An 18,391-nucleotide genomic window follows, 5' to 3' on the forward strand; every position below is an offset into this window, starting at 1 on the left:
TTTGGTAATGTGTGGTAACATTTGGAAATGATTGGTAATGTTTGGTAACACCTGGTAATGATTGGTAATGTGGTAACATTTGGAAATGATTGGTAATGTTTGGTAACACCTGGTAATGATTGGTAATGTGTGGTAACATTTGGAAATGATTGGTAACATTGGTAACATTTGGTAATGATTGGTAATGTTTGGTAGCATTTGGTTATGATTGGTAATGTTTGGTAACATTTGGTTATGATTGGTAATGTTTGGTAACATTTGGTTACATTTGGAAATTATTGATATTGTTTGGTAACATTTGGTAATGATCGGTAATGTTTGATAACGTTTGGTAACATCTGGTAAAGTCTGATAATGTTTGGTAACATTGTTATTGATTGATAATGTTTGGTAACATTTGATAATGATCGGAAATGTTTGGTAATGTTTGGTAACATCTGGTAGTATTTGGTAATGTTTGGTAACATTTGTTAATGATTGGTATTGTTTGGTAGCATTGGCAATGATCGGTAATATTTGGTAATATTTGGTAACATTTGGTAATGATCGGTAATGTTTGGTAACGTTTGGTAATTATCGGTAATGTTTTGTAATTTTTGATAATGTTTTGTAAATTTTAGTAACATTTGGTAATGACTGGTAATGTTTGGTAACATTTGGTAATGTTTAGTAATGTTTGATGATGTTTGGTAATATTTGGTAATAATTGGTAATACTTAGTAACATTTGGCAATATTGGTAATGTTTGGTAATGTTTAGTACATTTGGTAATGATTGGTAATGTTTGGTAATGTTTAGTAACGTTTGGTAATGTTTGGCAATGTTTGGCAATGTTCAGTAACATTTGGTAATGATCGGTAATGTATGCTAATGTTTGGTAGCATCTGGTAATGTTCGGTAATGTTTTGTAACATTTGTTAATGATTGGTAATACTTGGTAACATTTGGTAATGATCGGTAACGTTTGGTAATGTTTGGTAACATCTGGTAATATTTGGTAATGTTTGGTAACATTTGTTAATGATTGGTAATGTTTGGTAACATTTGGTAATGATCGGTAATGTTTGGTAATGTTTGGTAACAGCTAGTAATGATTGGTAATGTTTGGTAATATTTGATGATGTTTAGTAATATTCAGTAATGGTTGATAATGTTTGATGATGTTTGGTATTGATTAGTAATGTTTAGCAATGCTTATTATCATTTGGTAGTGATTGGGAATGTTTGGTAATGTCTAGTATCATTTGGTAGTGATTGGTAATGTTTCGTAATGTTTGTTAATGTTTGGTAATATTTGGTAATGTTTAGTAATTGTTAGCAGCATTTGGTAATTATTAGTAATGTTTGTTAATGTTTAGTACCATTTAGTGGTGATTAGTAATGTATGTGGGTGGGTTGGGTCATTCTTTCGTCTGTTTCCTTGCGCTACCTCGCTAACGCGGGAGGCAGCGACAAAGTATAATAAAAAGTAACGTTTGGTAATGTTTAGTAACATTGGTAATGATTGGTAATGTTTGGTAATGATTGGCGATGTTTGCATTGATTAGTAATGTTTGCTAATGTTTAGTAATATTTGGTAATGTTTTGTAACATTTGGTAGTATTTGATAATGTTTGGTAATGTTCAGTAACATTTGGTAATGCTTGCTAATTTTTGGCAACGTTCGGTGATTTTCATAATGATTAGTAATGTTTGGTAATGTTTGATGATATTTGGTAATATTCAGTAATGTTTGGTAATGTTTGGTAAAATTTGGTAATGATTAGTAATGTTTGGTAATGTTTAGTAACATTTGGTAATGATTAGTAATGTTTGGTAATGTTTAGTAAAATTTGGCAATATTGGTAATGTTTGGTAATGTTTAGTAACATTTGGTAATGAATGACAATGTTTGGTAATGTCTATCAATGTTTAGTAATGATTGGTGATGTTTGGTAATGCTTAGCAATGTTTGGTAATGCTTGGTAACGTTTACTAACATTTGCTATTGATTAGTAGTGTTTGGTAATATCTAGTAATATTTGGTAATGTTTAGTAACATCTGGTAATGATTGGTAATGCTTAGTAGCATTTGGTTAATGATTGGTAATGTCTGGTAATGCTTAGTAATGTTTGGTAATGATTGCTGATGTTTTGTAATGTTTAGTGATGTTTGGTAATGTATCGTAACATTTTGTAATTATTGGTAGTGTTTGGTGATATTTAGTAATGTTTGGTAGTGTTTAGTAACATTTGGTAATAAATGACAATGTTTGGTAATATTTAGTAATGTTTGGTAATGTTTAGTAACGTTTGGTAATGATTAGTAATGTTTTGTAATATCTAGTAATGTTTGGTAATGTTTAGTAACGTTTGGTAGTAATTGGTAATGTTTAGTAACATTTGGTAATGATTGTTAATGTTCGGTAATATTTAGTAATGTCTGGTAATATTTAGTAACATTTCGTAACGATTGGTAATGTTTGGTAATATCTAGTGATGTTTGGTGTGGTGTTTGGTAATATTTGGTAATGTTGGGTATTGGTAATTTTTGGTAGTTAGGTAATATTTGGTATCATTTGGTAATATTTGGTACTGTTAGGTAATATTTCGTAATGTTTGGTAATGTTTGGCATCATTTGGTAATATTTGGTATTATTTGGTAATATTTTGTAATGTTTGGTAATGTTTGGCATCATTTGATAATATTTGGTAATATTTGGAATCATTTAGTAATATTTGGTATTATTTGGTAATACTTGGTCTCATTTGGTATCATTTGGTAATATTTGGAAATACTTGGTATCATCTGGTAATGTTTGGTAGTATTTGGTATCATTTGGTAATGTTTGGTAATATTTGGAAATATTTGGTATCATTTGTTCATATTTGGCATCATTTGGCATTATTTGGTATCATTTGGTAATGTTTGATGATATTTGGTATCATTTGGTAATGTTTGGTAGTATTTGGTAATATTTGGTATCATCTGGTAATGTTTGGTAATATTTGGTATCATTTGGTAATGTTTGGTGATGTTTGGTAATGTTTTGTAATATCTGGTAATGTCTGGTAATGTTTGGTAATGTGTGGTAATGTGTGGTAATATTTGGTAATGTCTGATAATGTTTGATAATGTGTGTTAATAATTGGTATTGTTTCATAATATTTGGTAATGTTTAGGATTATTTGGTAATGTGTGGTAATATTTGGTAATGTTTGATAATGATTGATTATGTGTGGTAATATTTGGGATTGGTAATATTTGGTATTGTTTGGTAATATTTGGTAATGTGTGGTAATATTTGGTAATGTGTGGTAATATTTGGTATTGTTTGGTAATATTTGGTAATGTTTGGTAATATTTGGCTATGTTTGGTAATATTTGGCTATGTTTGGTAATATTTGGTATTCTTTGGTAATATTTGGTAATGTTTGATAACGTTTGATGATGTGTGGATATTTGGTATTGTTTGATAATATTTGGTAATGTTTGGTAGTAATTGGTAATGTGTGGTGATACTTGGTAATTACCAAATACCACAAATTACCACATTACCAAGTATTACCAAAATGTTTTTTTTTTTTTTTTTTTTATACTTTGTCGCTGTCTCCCGCGTTTGCGAGGTAGCGCAAGGAAACAGACGAAAGAAATGGCCCCCCCCCCCCATACACATGTACATACACACGTCCACACACGCAAATATACATACCTAAACAGCTTTCCATGGTTTACCCCAGACGCTTCACATGCCTTGATTCAATCCACTGACAGCACGTCAACCCCTGTATACCACATCGCTCCAATTCACTCTATTCCTTGCCCTCCTTTCACCCTCCTGCATGTTCAGGCCCCGATCACACAAAATCTTTTTCACTCCATCTTTCCACCTCCAATTTGGTCTCCCTCTTCTCCTCGTTCCCTCCACCTCCGACACATATATCCTCTTGGTCAATCTTTCCTCACTCATTCTCTCCATGTGCCCAAACCATTTCAAAACACCCTCTTCTGCTCTCTCAACCACGCTCTTTTTATTTCCACACATCTCTCTTACCCTTACGTTACTTACTCGATCAAACCACCTCACACCGCACATTTTCCTCAAACATCTCATTTCCAGCACATCCATCCTCCTGCGCACATCTCTATCCATAGCCCACGCCTCGCAACCATACAACATTGTTGGAACCACTATTCCTTCAAACATACCCATTTTTGCTTTCCGAGATAATGTTCTCGACTTCCACACATTTTTCAAGGCTCCCAAAATTTTCGCCCCCTCCCCCACCCTATGATCCACTTCCGCTTCCATGGTTCCATCCGCTGACAGATCCACTCCCAGATATCTAAAACACTTCACTTCCTCCAGTTTTTCTCCATTCAAACTCACCTCCCAATTGACTTGACCCTCACTCCTACTGTACCTAATAACCTTGCTCTTATTCACATTTACTCTTAGCTTTCTTCTTCCACACACTTTACCAAACTCAGTCACCAGCTTCTGCAGTTTCTCACATGAATCAGCCACCAGCGCTGTATCATCAGCGAACAACAACTGACTCACTTCCCAAGCTCTCTCATCCCCAACAGACTTCATACTTGCCCCTCTTTCCAGGACTCTTGCATTTACCTCCCTAACAACCCCATCCATAAACAAATTAAACAACCATGGAGACATCACACACCCCTGCCGCAAACCTACATTCACTGAGAACCAATCACTTTCCTCTCTTCCTACACGTACACATGCCTTACATCCTCGATAAAAACTTTTCACTGCTTCTAACAACTTGCCTCCCACACCATATATTCTTAATACCTTCCACAGAGCATCTCTATCAACTCTATCATATGCCTTCTCCAGATCCATAAATGCTACATACAAATCCATTTGCTTTTCTAAGTATTTCTCACATACATTCTTCAAAGCAAACACCTGATCCACACATCCTCTACCACTTCTGAAACCACACTGCTCTTCCCCAATCTGATGCTATGTACAAGCCTTCACCCTCTCAATCAATACCCTCCCATATAATTTACCAGGAATACTCAACAAATTTATACCTCTGTAATTTGAGCACTCACTCTTATCCCCTTTGCCTTTGTACAATGGCACTATGCACGCATTCCGCCAATCCTCAGGCACCTCACCATGAGTCATACATACATTAAATAACCTTACCAACCAGTCAACAATACAGTCACCCCCTTTTTCAATGAATTCCACTGCAGTACCATCCAAACCTGCTGCCTTGCCGGCTTTCATCTTCCGCAAAGCTTTTACTACCTCTTCTCTGTTTACCAAATCATTTTCCCTAACCCTCTCACTTTGCACACCACCTCGACCAAAACACCCTATATCTGCCACTCTGTCATCAGACACATTCAACAAACCTTCAAAATACTCATTCCATCTCCTTCTCACATCACCGCTACTTGTTATCACCTCCCCATTTACGCCCTTCACTGAAGTTCCCATTTGCTCCCTTGTCTTACGCACCCTATTTACCTCCTTCCAGAACATCTTTTTATTCTCCCTAAAATTTACTGAATTTACTTACCAAAATGTGTGGTAATATTTTTTACTGTTTGGTAGTATTTGGTAATGTTTGGTAATATTTGGTAATGTTTGATAATGTTTGATGACGTGTAGTGATATGTGGTAATGTGTGGTAATATTTGGTAATGTGTGGTAATATTTGGTAATGTTTGACAATGTTTGATAATGTTTGGTAATATTTAGTATGTGTGGTGATATTTGGTAATGTTTGATAATGTTTGATAATGTGTGGTGATATTTGGTAATGTTTGATAATGTTTGATAATGTGTGGTGATATTTGGTAATGTTTCATAACACTTGATAATGTACTTGACCGAGAGCTTCACAATTACCTGTTTCCATTTTTGAGTACGTTTACCGGTTGAAACAATTGTTATAAAATATGTGCTATAACAGATGGATAACAAAACACTATGATACTGATACAACACAATACACAACTATACAATACAAGACACTATGATATTGATACAACACAATACACAACTATACAATACAAGACACTATGATATTGTTACAACACAATACACAACTATACAATACAAGACACTATGATATTGATACAACACAATACACAACTATACAATACAAGACACTATGATATTGATACAACACAATACACAACTATACAATACAAGACACTATGATATTGTTACAACACAATACACAACTATACAATACAAGACACTATGATATTGATACAACACAATACACAACTATACAATACAAGACACTATGATATTGTTACAACACAATACACAACTATACAATACAAGACACTATGATATTGATACAACACAATACACAACTATACAATACAAGACACTATGATATTGATACAACACAATACACAACTATACAATACAAGACAAACACAACTGTGGGCGCTGCTGTTGACACACAGCCAATACTAGTTGGTCGTCTTTCCTTCGAGGCTTGGCGATCAATGGGTCGCCGGCAGAGACCTGTTGTGTGTGTGTGTGTGTGTGTGTGTGTGTAGAAGTAATACATATGGTATGTACATATATACAAAGTTAAGAGAGGCCAGACTCTCCTAGTACACAAACAGTGATCGCTCATCAGACCTGAGTGAGTGTCTCCAGTGACTGCATCTTGTATCCCTTGAGTCACTTTTACTCAAAATGATGTTTTCTGTATGTAAAAATCTTAGTCCTGGAGACGTACTTGCAAACATCTGATCTATTGAAGGATGTTTACATATTATGCATTAATGAAGAGTGAAGTTTGTATGTTGTACATGTTCTTCTACATGTGGAAAAATATATCAGAGTTATAAGGAAATGAAGACTAATACCTGAACAACAAATTATCAAACCTTATAATACAGTAACTTAAGAAATATAAGGTGATTATATCAGCACGAGTGAAGACAACGATGGTTCCTGTCTGTTATAACGAAAAAGATTATCGTTTAGATGTTGTGATTTAATGTGGTTGTTCATCTATAACCCTGCTGGCTGAGCACAGCAGCATGGATAACATCTCACATGGATACGTACATGATAACATCATTTACGTAATTCACATTATATATTTTCTGACTAAATCAAGTATTCTGTTTCATGTTCTTGTCAACAGAGGAAGGGAACATTATATCTCCTAAATATTATCGTAGGAGACTCAGTTATACCACCTTGCCCTTCCTCATATATTTTCCCCTGACCAAACACAATGATAATTACTGAGTATATGTCAACACTTAGATAATAATCAATGCAATGGATTCAGTTATCTGGTGAGTCTTACGTTATTCTTCATCTTCATGTTTTCCTGCGTTGATGATCAGTTATATCGTTACCTTATCATGTTTCCTCGTACTGGTGTCATCTTCAGGAATGATCTGGCTGGTGCTCTTCGCCAGCATCCTTGTGTGGAGCGTAACCCTGTGGCTGCTGCAGAAGGTCTGGTCGGGGATGTCAGGTGGACGTGGCCTGGAACTAAGTTCCGCTTTCCTGTATATCTGGAGTGTCTTACTGGAGAAATGGACCTTCGACCCTCCTCCTACCTTCACAAGCCGCGTTAGTAGTTTACATTCAAATAATGATGGTGTGTTAAAGGAATTATCTCTAGTCCTGAACGGGGCAAGAGTTGTACACATGTACGGGCCCATCTCTGGTATAGTATGGAGCAGGAGTTGTACACTTACGGCCCTTTCTCCTGCACAATACGGGGCAGGTGCTGCGCACACTTGGGGCCCCATTTCTTATATAGTACACACGTAGGACCACATCTCCTATACAGTACGGGGCGGTAGATGTACACAGGAAGGGTTTAATCTCTTGTACAGTACCGGACAGGAGTTGTACACACATTGGGCTCTATCTCCTGTACAGTACGAGGCGGTAGTGTACACACGTAGGGCTCCATCTCCTGTACAGTAAGAAGAGAGTTTTACACCCATGGGGCCCCCATCTCTTGAACAAGTGTAGGAAGGACCTCTGCACTCGTGGAACCCCATACTAGGAGAAAATTCTACACTCGTGGAGCTCCAGTTCTTACAAATAACGGGGAGAGGTTCTACACTCTCAGAGCTTCATCCCTTGTACAGTAAGGGAAGAAAATTTACACACTCGGGCCCCATCTCTTGAACAGTAGGAGGCAGGAGTTGTATACTTGTGTAGCCCCAGCTCGTACACAGTACCGGGAAGAGATACTACAGTAGTAGGGGCCCCATCTCCTGTACATTACAGGACAAGAGTTCTACATTCGCTGGGGCCCAACTCTTATACAATTAGAGGATGGAGTTGTACACTCGAGGGGACCCATATCTTGTACAGTGCAGTGCGGATATTGTACACTCGAGGGGACCCATATCTTGTACAGTGCAGTGCGGATATTGTACACTCGAGGGGACCCATATCTTGTACAGTGCAGTGCGGATATTGCACACTCGAGGGGACCCATATCTTGTACAGTGCAGTGCGGATATTGTACACTCGAGGGGACCCATATCTTGTACAGTGCAGTGCGGATATTGTACACTCGTGAGGCACCATCTATTTAAAGTATGGTGAGGGATCTATACACTCGGAAGGCCCACATCTTTTGCACAGTATGGGTTGGGAGTTCTACACTCGAGGTGCCCCATCTATTGTACAGGGGGGGCAGGACGTTCTACACTCATGGGGTCCCACCACTTATACAGTACGAGGGGTGTGGGCCTCCCTCCACTACATAGCACCGGGAGGGAGCAGTGCATTCGTAAGGCCTCTTCGCTTGTAGAGTATGAGTCAAGAATTCAACATTCGTGGGGCCCCATCTCTTGTTCAGTAAGAGGAGCAAGCTCTACACTCATAAGGCCCCATCTCTTATATAGTAGGCTGAAAGGAGTGCTACACTCAAAGGGCCACATCTCATATATGATTATAGGAGAGAGTTCTAAAATATGGGACTCATTCCTTGTACAGAAACAGAAGAGAGGTTTTCACTAACATGGCCCCATTTCACGTACAGTAAGTAAAGGAAGTTGTACACTCGTGGGGTCCCATCTGTTATACAGTACGGGGGAGAGAAAGCGCTACATTCGTGGGACCCCCCATCTCTTGTACGCTACGGAGCGGGAGTTCTACTCGCGTGGGGCTCCATCTTTTGTGCAGTACGGAGAGGAAGGTCTACACTCATTGGGCCCCATCTCTTGTACAGTTCGGGGAGGGAGTTCTATAAACATAGGGTCCCATCTCTATGTTCTGCAGTCGTGGGACCCCATCTCTTATACTGTGCAAAAAGGGATTTCTACACCAATAAGACTCCCATCTTCCATACAGCACGAGGCGGGAGTTCTTCACTCGTGAGGCTCTATCTCTTGTACACTACGGAGAGGGAGTTCTGCACACATCAGGCCCCATCTCTCGTGCAGCTGAGGCAAGACTTCTACAGCTGAGGAGCCCCATGTGTTGTACAGTATAGAAAAGGAATTTAAATGCGTAGAGCCCATGTCTTGTAGAGTACACTGGGAGGAGCTCTGTACTCTTAGGGCTCCATCTCTTTCAGAGTTTGGAGAGGTAGTTCCACACACGAGTAGCCCCATCCCTTCTACAGTGCGAGGAGAGAGTTTTACACTTGTAGCGCCCCATCTCTTGTACAGTATGGGGCGAAAGATTTACACTCGTAAGGCCCAATCTCTTGTAAGATATGGGAAGGGAGTTCTGCGCATGAGGGCCCCATCTCTTCTACCGTACGGTGAAGAGGTTCCAAACTCGTGGGGCCTTATTTCTTGTATAGCAAGGAGAGGGAAGTCTACAGTCGTGGAGCGTCATCTCTTGTACAGTAGGGGAAAGGAGTTCTACATTCGAAGGGCCCTCGTCTCTTGTACAGTAACAGGAAGGAGTTCTAGACTCATGGAGCCCACCTCTTATACAGTACTAGAGGGGTGTTTCACTCGCACTGCCCAGTCTCCTGCAGGTCTATAACAGTACGGGGAGCTCTACACTAATGGCTCTATCTACAGTTTAGTACAGGAGAGAGTTCTGCATTCACTGGGTCCCATCTCTTGTACAATACGGGACAGGAGCTTTGCACTCATAAGGCCCCATCCACTGTACAGTGCAGGCAGAAGTTCTAAACTCTTGAAGCCCCCTCTCTTTCGCAGTGCGGGGAGGGAGTTCTACACCCGTAGGACTCGATCTCTTGAAAAGCATGAGGAGGGAGTTCTACACATGACGGACCCCAACTCTCGCACAGTACAGGGTCCCATCACTTTTGTAGTACGGGGAGGGAGTTTTACACTCGTGGTGCTCTATCTCTTGTACAGTACGGGAAGGGAGTTCTGCATTAGTAGTACCCTGTCTCTTGCACAGCGAGGAGAGAGTGTTCCACACTGGATGTAAACCTTCCCTTATGAAGCGCGAGAAGGTAGTTCTACATCGGCAGAGTCCCATCTCTTGTACAGAACAAGGCGGGAGACTCGTAGGGTCCCATCTCTTGATCAATTTGGGGCGGGAGTTCCCCACTCCTGAGACCCCATTTCCTGTACAGTACAAGGCGGGAGTTGTACGTTCGTGGATCCTCATCTCCTGAACAGTAAGAGGCGGGAGTTCTACACACTTGCAGCCCCATCTTTTGTTCAGTACGGAGTGGAGAGGTTTTACACTCGTAAGGCCCCAAGTTTTGTACAGTACGGAGAGTTCTGCACATGTGAAGCCCCATCTTTTTTGCAGAACATGGACGAAGTTCTGCAGTCGTAAAGCCTTATCTTTTGTACAGTACGTGGAAGATATTTTTACGTTCGTGGGGTCATGCTACTCACAGAGAAAAAGGAGGGAGTTCTACACTCAAAAGCCATTATCTCTTGTACAGTGCGGGACAGGAGTTCTACGCTCGCGGCGTCCCATCTCTTCTACAGAATGGGAAGGGAGGTCTACACTCGCATCTTTTGTATAGTACGGAGAGGAAGTTCTTTGCACATGGGGCCCCATCTCTTGGACGGTACATGGGAGGGTTTACACTCACAGAGGCCCATCTCATGTAGAGTATGGGGAGAGAGAGCTCTGAACTCGTATGGCTCTATCTCTTGTTAAGCATGGGAAGAAAGTTCTACACACGAGAGTTCCCATCTCTTCCACAGTATGGGGTGGGAGTTCTATTTTCGTGGAGCCCCGTCTCTTGTATAGCACGGGGAGGGAGGTCTACACTCGTGGGGCCACATCTCTACAGTAGGGGAGAGGAGTTCAGTGCTCAAAGGGCCACATCTCTTTTACAATAACATGAGGGAGTTGTACACTTGTTGGGCCCCATTGCGGGTAGAATGAAAGGCAAGAGTTCTACTCTCGTAGGGCTCCATCTCCTGAACACTATGGCTCAGGAGTTCTACACTTTTGGAGCCAAATCTATTATATAAAACAAAAAGGAGGGGGGGAGAGTTTTACACTGGTAATGCCCCATGTCGTGCAGTGCGGGGAGTTCTACATTTTGTGGGGCCCCATCTTTTTTTGCTATACGAGAGGAAGCTCCACGCTCGTAGAGTCCTATCTACGGTTAAGGAATTCTGATCTGGTGATGCCCCATCTCCTGTGTGCGAGGAGGGAGTTCTACACTTGTGGGGCCGTTCTCTTGTACAGTACTGGGAGGAAGTTGAACACTCATGAGGCGAGAGCTTCACAGTCGTCGGGATCCATAGCTTTTACAGAACGGGGAGTGAGTTCTACATTCGCACGACCCCACCAGTTGCACACTGCAGAGTGGGAGTTCTATCCTCATTTCTTGTTTAGTACGGAGAGCGAGTTCTATACCCGTAAACCTCTATCTCTTATGCAGCACAGGGCGGGAGTTCTACACCCGCTGAGATTCATTTCTTGTGCAGTACGGGGAGAGTTCTACATTTGTAAGACTCCATCTCTTGTACAATACGAGGAGGGAGATCTACTCATAGGGCCCCATCTCATATACATTACTGGGAAGCCGTTTTACACCCATAGAGCCCCATCTCTTACGGTATGGAGTGGGAGTTCTACACTTGCTTGGTCCTATCTCTTGTGCAGTATGGTAATGGAGCTCTAAACTCACAGGACCCCACGCCCTTGTACAGTACGGAGGAAGTTCTAACTCGTAAGGCCCTATCTCTTATACAATGCACCCACACAGTACCATTTCTTACAGTACGGGGCGGGAGTTCTACACTTGTGCGGCCCATCTCTTGTACAGTACGGGAGGGGGGGGGGGGGGGGGGCTACACTCTTAAGGCCCCACGCCTTGCTCAGTAAGGGACAGAGTTCAACACACTTGGGGACCCATCTCTTGCATATTACGGGGAAGGAGTTCTATCCTCGTTAGGGCCACCATCTCTTTTACAGGAGTTCTACACTCATAGGCCTTATCTCTTATATAATGCAGAGCCGAGAGCTCTACGCTTGTAGAGCCCCATCTCTTCTGCAGAACGGGTAGGATATTTTACACTCGTAGAGTCTCATCTCTTGCACAGGACGGAGTGTGAGTGTACTGTAAGGAACGGGAGTTCTAAACTCGCAGGAACCCATCTCTTGAACAGTATGGAATGGGAATTGTACGTTCAAAGTGTCCCGTCTCTTGTACAGTACGGGAAGAGAGTTCTACAGTCGTAGGTTCCTATGTCATGTTCAGCACGGAAAATAAGTTCTTCACCCTTAGAACTGCTGTACGGGGGAGGAGGTCTTCCTCGTAAGGCTCCATCTCTTGAACATAACGGGGCACGGGTTCCACATACGTAAAGCCCAATGTCTTGTATAATCTCTTTACAGTATGGAGGGGGGGGGGGGGCTTCTACACTCGTAAGGGTCTATCTCTTGTGCAGCATAGGAAGGGAGTTCTACACTCGTGGTATCCCATATTGTGTACCGTACGGGGAGGGGCTCAACACTCTTAGGGCTTCATCTTTATTACGGTAAGGGGAGGGGTGTTCTACACTCGTATGGTCCCATCTCTTGCACAGTACGAGGGGAGTTCTTCACTCGTTTGGCACCATCAGGGGCTGGAGTCCCACAATCTGTGAAGGCCTGCCTCTTGAGCAACATGAGAAAAGAGTTCTAACCTCGTAGGGTTCCATCTCTTGTACGATATGGAGCGGGTGTTCTACACTCGAAGGACCCTGTCTCTTGTATAGTACTGGTAGGGAGATCTACACTGGTGGAGCCCATCTCTTGCACAGTAGGGGGAAGGAGTTGTACATTCGTATGGCCTCATCTCTTGTACAGTGCGGGAAAGGATTTCTACAGTCGTGGAACACATCTCTTGCACAGTGCAGAGAGGAAGTTCTGCATGCGTAGAGCGCTTATCTCTTGTACAGTACAGGGCGGGAATTGAACGCTCGTAGGGCCCCACCTCTTGCACAGTAGGTGAGAAAGTTCTATACTGTTAGGGTCCCCATCTTGTTTACAGAGAGAGAGAGAGAGAGAGAGAGAGAGAGAGAGAGAGAGAGAGAGAGAGAGAGAGAGAGAGAGAGAGAGAGAGAGAGAGAGAGAGAGAGAGAGAGAGAGAGAGAGAGAGAGAGAGAGAGTGTTCTACACTCGTAAGACCTCCCACCCCACCCCCATCTCCTGGGCTACATTGGACGGGTGTTTACAATCGTATTACATTTTCTCTTGTACAGTAGCGGTGGTAGTTCTACGGTAGTAGGGTCTCATTTCTTGTACAATATGAGGAAGGAGTTCTAAATTCATGGGACCTAATCTCTTACAGAGTACGGGGAGGGAGTTCTACCCTCACAAACCCCAATTTCTTGAACAAGACGGAGAGGGAAGTCCACACTGGGGGTTGAGTGGTCCCATAATCCATCTCTAGTACATTACTGAGTAATAGCTCTACACTCGCGGGGTCCCACCTCTTGTATGATAAGGGGAGAGAGCGCTACACTCGTAGGGACTTATCTCTTGTATAATACGAGGCAGGAGTTCTACAGTCGCAAGGATCCTTATCTTGTACAGGACGGGGAGGGAGTTCTATCCTCGTCGGGCTTCATCTTATGTGCAGTATGATGCACGAGTTCTACACTCCGGGGCTCCATACCTTGTAGAAAACGTAAAGGGATTTCTACACTCGCAGAGGCTCCATCTCGTGTACTGAACAGGGAAGGAGTTCTGTACTCGTAGGGGCTTCATGTCTTTTACAGTACGAGGAGGGAGTTCTACACTCGTAGGGCCCCATCTCTTGTTCAGTAAGTGGAGGGAGTTCTACATTCGAAGGGCCCCTTCCCTTGCACAGTATGGGTAGGGAGCCCTACACCCGAGGGACCCCATCTCTTATACATAAAGAGGAGGAAGTTCTGCACTTGTGCGGGCCCATCTCTTCAATTTTCTTTCTGTCATATAACTCTTCAAACCTATGTACGTTTTCAAGATTCAGAAAATCATTCATCTTATTCCATTCATGTTCTAGTCTGGTACTCTAGATGTACTTCATAGCTATTCTAACCTCATTCTTGCTAGGCTTCTTGCCATGGTTGTTCTCACTGAATTGCTGAAAGAAACATCACAATGCTTTGTAAACTGGAAGGTTAGGAGCGAGACAACTCGTACCTTTTGATCAGCTTTCGCGACGATCCTGACACCATCTTTGTTGTCTTCTTGATATTCCTTCAATCCTCATCATTCTTCACCTCCCTGAAGACCTTAGTTATTTATCATCGATTATTCATTTATCATAATTGATCAGTTTCTCCCACGTCAGCGAGATAGCGCCAGGAAACAGACGAATAATGGTCCATCCACTCATATAAATATGTATATACATAAACGCCCATACAAGCATATATACATACATATACATATCAACACATACAAATATACGTGCATATACATACACATACACAGAAATATACATATATACACATGTATATATTCATACTTGTTTGCCTTCATCCATTTCTAGCGCCATTCCGCCCCACAGGAAATAGCATCGCTATCCCCTGCTTCAGCAAGGTAGCGCCAGGAAAGCAGAAAAAAAGGCTAAATTCGTTCACACTCAGTCTCTAGCTGTCATGTGTAATGCACCGAAACCACAGCTCCCTTTCCACATCCAGGCCCCACAGACCTTTCCATGGTTTATCCCAGACGTGTCACACACATGCCCTGGTTCAGTCCATTGACAGCACGTCGACCCCGGTATACTACATCGTCCTATTCACTCTATTCCTTGTACGCCTCTCACCCTTCCTGTATGTTCAGGTCCCGATCGCTCAAAATCTTTTTCATTCCATCCTTCCACCTCCAATTTGGTCTCCCGCTTCTCCTTCTTCCCTCTACCTCTAACACATATATCCTATTAGTTAAGCTTTCCTCACTCATTCCGTCCGTGTCACCAAACCATTTCAACACACCCTCTTCTGCTCTCTCAAACACACTCTTTTAATTTCCACACATCTCTCTTACCCTTTCATTACTTACTCGATCAAACCACCTTACACCATGTATTGTAATCAGATATTTCATTTCCAACACATCCACCCTCCTCCGCACAAGCCTATCTATAGCCCACGTCTCCCATCCATATAACATTGTTGGAACCACTATTCCTTCAAACATACCCATTTTTGCTCTCCAAGATAACGTTCTCTCCTTCCACACATTCTTCATTGCTCCCAGAACCTTCGACAACTCCTCCATCCTGTGAATCATTTCCGCTTCCATAGTTCCATCTACCTTCATTTCAGCAGTCTGCCTGAATCTTGATAACAGGCAAACACCTTTTAGTATTCTTCCTATATCTTCAGTAGTCTGCCTACATCTTCAGCAGTCTGTCTACATCTTCAGTAGTCTGTCTACATCTTCAGTAGTCTGTCTATATCTTCAGTAGTCTACCTACATCTTCAGTAGTCTGTCTACATCTTCAGCAGTCTATCTACATCTTCACTAATCTGCCTACATATTCAGTAGTCTGTCTACATCTTCAGTAGTCTGCTTACATCTTCAGTAGTCTGTCTACATTTTCAGCAGTCTGCCTACATCTTCAGTAGTCTGCCTACATCTTCAGTAGTCTGTCTACATCTTCAGTAGTCTGTCGACATCCTCAGTAGTCATCCATATCTTCAGTAGTATGTCTACATCTTCAGTAGTCTACCTACATCTTCAGTAGAATGTCTACATCTTCAGTAGTCTACCTACATCTTTAGTAGTCTGCCTACATCTTCAGTAGTCTACCTACATCTTCAGTAGTCTGCCTACATCTTTATGTAGGAAAAAATTTCGTAGTCTACCTATATCTTTATAAGTATGTGTACATCTTTACTAGTCTGGTTACTTCTTCAGCAATTTTCCTACATATTCAGCTGTCTGCCTTAATCTTTATTAATCTCTCTACATCTTCAGTAGTCACTGTAAATTTTTAGTTGTCTATCTCCATCTTTATCAATCTCTCTTTATCTTCAGTAGCTTGCCTACAGCTTTAGTTTGTTTGTCACCATCATCTGCTTTCATTATCACTTGTCTTCCTACATCCTTAATATTCTGCCTACATTTTCAGTAGTTTGCCTACATCTTTGTTGAGGTAAATACTACTCAGTAGTCTGCCAACATGTTTATTACAGATAAGTACACTTTAATACCCTGCCTACATCTTCAGTAGTCTACCTACATCTTCAGTAGTCTACATACATCTTTAGTTGTCTGCTCACATCTGCAGTAGTCTGCCTACATATTCATCGTCCTACTTACACCTTCAGTAGCCTGTCTACGTCTCTCTATGTAGGTAAAGATATTTTAGTAGTGATTGCATCTTTAGTATTCTGCCTACATCTTTATCATAGGTAAAGACTCTTTAGAAGTCTGCTTACATCTACAGTAGTCTGCCTACATGTTCACTGGTCTGACTACAACTTAATTTCTCTGCCTTCATCTTTATTAGCCCGCCTACATCTTCATTAGTGTGGCTATATCTTCAACAGTCTGCATACATCTTCATATAGATGAAGACTTTTAGCTGTATGCATACACCTACTGTACATATAGACAAAAATTCTTAGTAGTCTAACTACATCTTTCGTAGTCTGTATACCTCTTGAATAGTGTGCTAACATCTTTAGTAGTCTGCCAACAACTCCATATAGGTAAACACCATGCACTAGTCTGCCTACATCTTTATCATAGGTAAAAACACTTTAGAAGTATGCCTACATTTTCAGTAGTCTCCGATATCTTTAGTGATCTGTTTATATATTTAGTTGTTTCCTCTTATATTTCTAATTGTCTACCTATATCTTCAGTAGCCATCGTTCATTTTCAGAAGCTGCATGCATCTTCAGTAGCCTGGCCATATCTTGAGTTGTTTGCTTACATAACTAGTAGTCTATCTACATCATCAGTAGTTTTCCTTCATTTTCAGTAGTCTGCATACATCTCACAGAGGTAAACAATTTATAGTAAACTTACTACATCTTTATCAGTCTGCCTTTATCTTTACTTGTCTGCCTTTACCTTCAGTAATTTGGCTACAACTTTAGTTCTCTACCTAAATCTTCTGTAGTCTGCCTACATCTTCCGTACTCTTCCTACATCTTTAGTAGTCTCTCTATATATCTAGTATTCTGCTTGCATCTTTTTAACAGTTTGCCAACATCTTCAGTGGTCTGCCAACATCTTCAGTGGTCTGCCACATCTTTATAAGTTTGTATACATCGTTAGTAGTCTGCATGTATATCTATTTGTCTACTTACATCTTCAGTTATCTCTCAATATCTTTATCATTTCATCTACATCTTCAGCCATTTGTCTGTATCTTTATTACTCTGTCTATATCTTCAGTAGTTTGTCTTCCTCGTTAATAGTCTGTCTACATCTTTAGTAGTGTGTCTAGACTTTCAGTAAGCTGCTCATATCTTAGTAATGTGCCTACATCTTCAAATGGCTGCTTATATCTTTAATTGTCTGTCTCCATCACTAGTAGTCTCCCTTCATCGTCACCTGTCTGCATCACTAGTAGTCTCCCTTCATCGTCACCTGTCTGCATCACTAGTAGTCTCCCTTCATCATCACCTGTCTGCATCACTAGTAGTCTCCCTTCATCGTCACCTGTCTGCATCACTAGTAGTCTCCCTTCATCATCACCTGTCTGCATCACTAGTAGTCTCCCTTCATCGTCACCTGTCTCCATCACTAGTAGTCTCCCTTCATCATCACCTGTCTGCATCACTGGTAGTCTCCCTTCATCATCACCTGTCTGCATCACTAGTAGTCTCCCTTCATCGTCACGTCTCCGACTGTATATTCAATACTCTGCCTGTATCTTCAGTAGTCTACCCACATCTTATTCATTCAAAGACCACTCAGCAGTTTGTCAACATCTTCAGTTCTCTGCCAACATCTTCAGTTCTCTGCCAACATCTACAGTTCTCTGCCAGCATCTATAGTCCTCTGCCAACATATTT

At 41.3% G+C, this 18,391-nt stretch overlaps 1 protein-coding gene across 1 annotated transcript in view; it reads left to right on the plus strand.

Moving 5' to 3' along the window:
* LOC139757322 (glutamate receptor ionotropic, kainate glr-3-like) overlaps positions 1-18,391 on the plus strand; it is an 82,507-nt gene that overhangs the window by 14,483 nt on the left and 49,633 nt on the right. The window contains exon 3 of the mRNA XM_071677746.1: positions 7,399-7,583. Within this exon, the coding sequence (XP_071533847.1) occupies positions 7,399-7,583 (185 nt within the window). The remainder of the gene's footprint in view (positions 1-7,398; positions 7,584-18,391) is intronic.

Source organism: Panulirus ornatus, chromosome 25 (genome assembly GCF_036320965.1).
Source record: "Panulirus ornatus isolate Po-2019 chromosome 25, ASM3632096v1, whole genome shotgun sequence".
Lineage (NCBI taxonomy): Eukaryota > Metazoa > Arthropoda > Malacostraca > Decapoda > Palinuridae > Panulirus > Panulirus ornatus.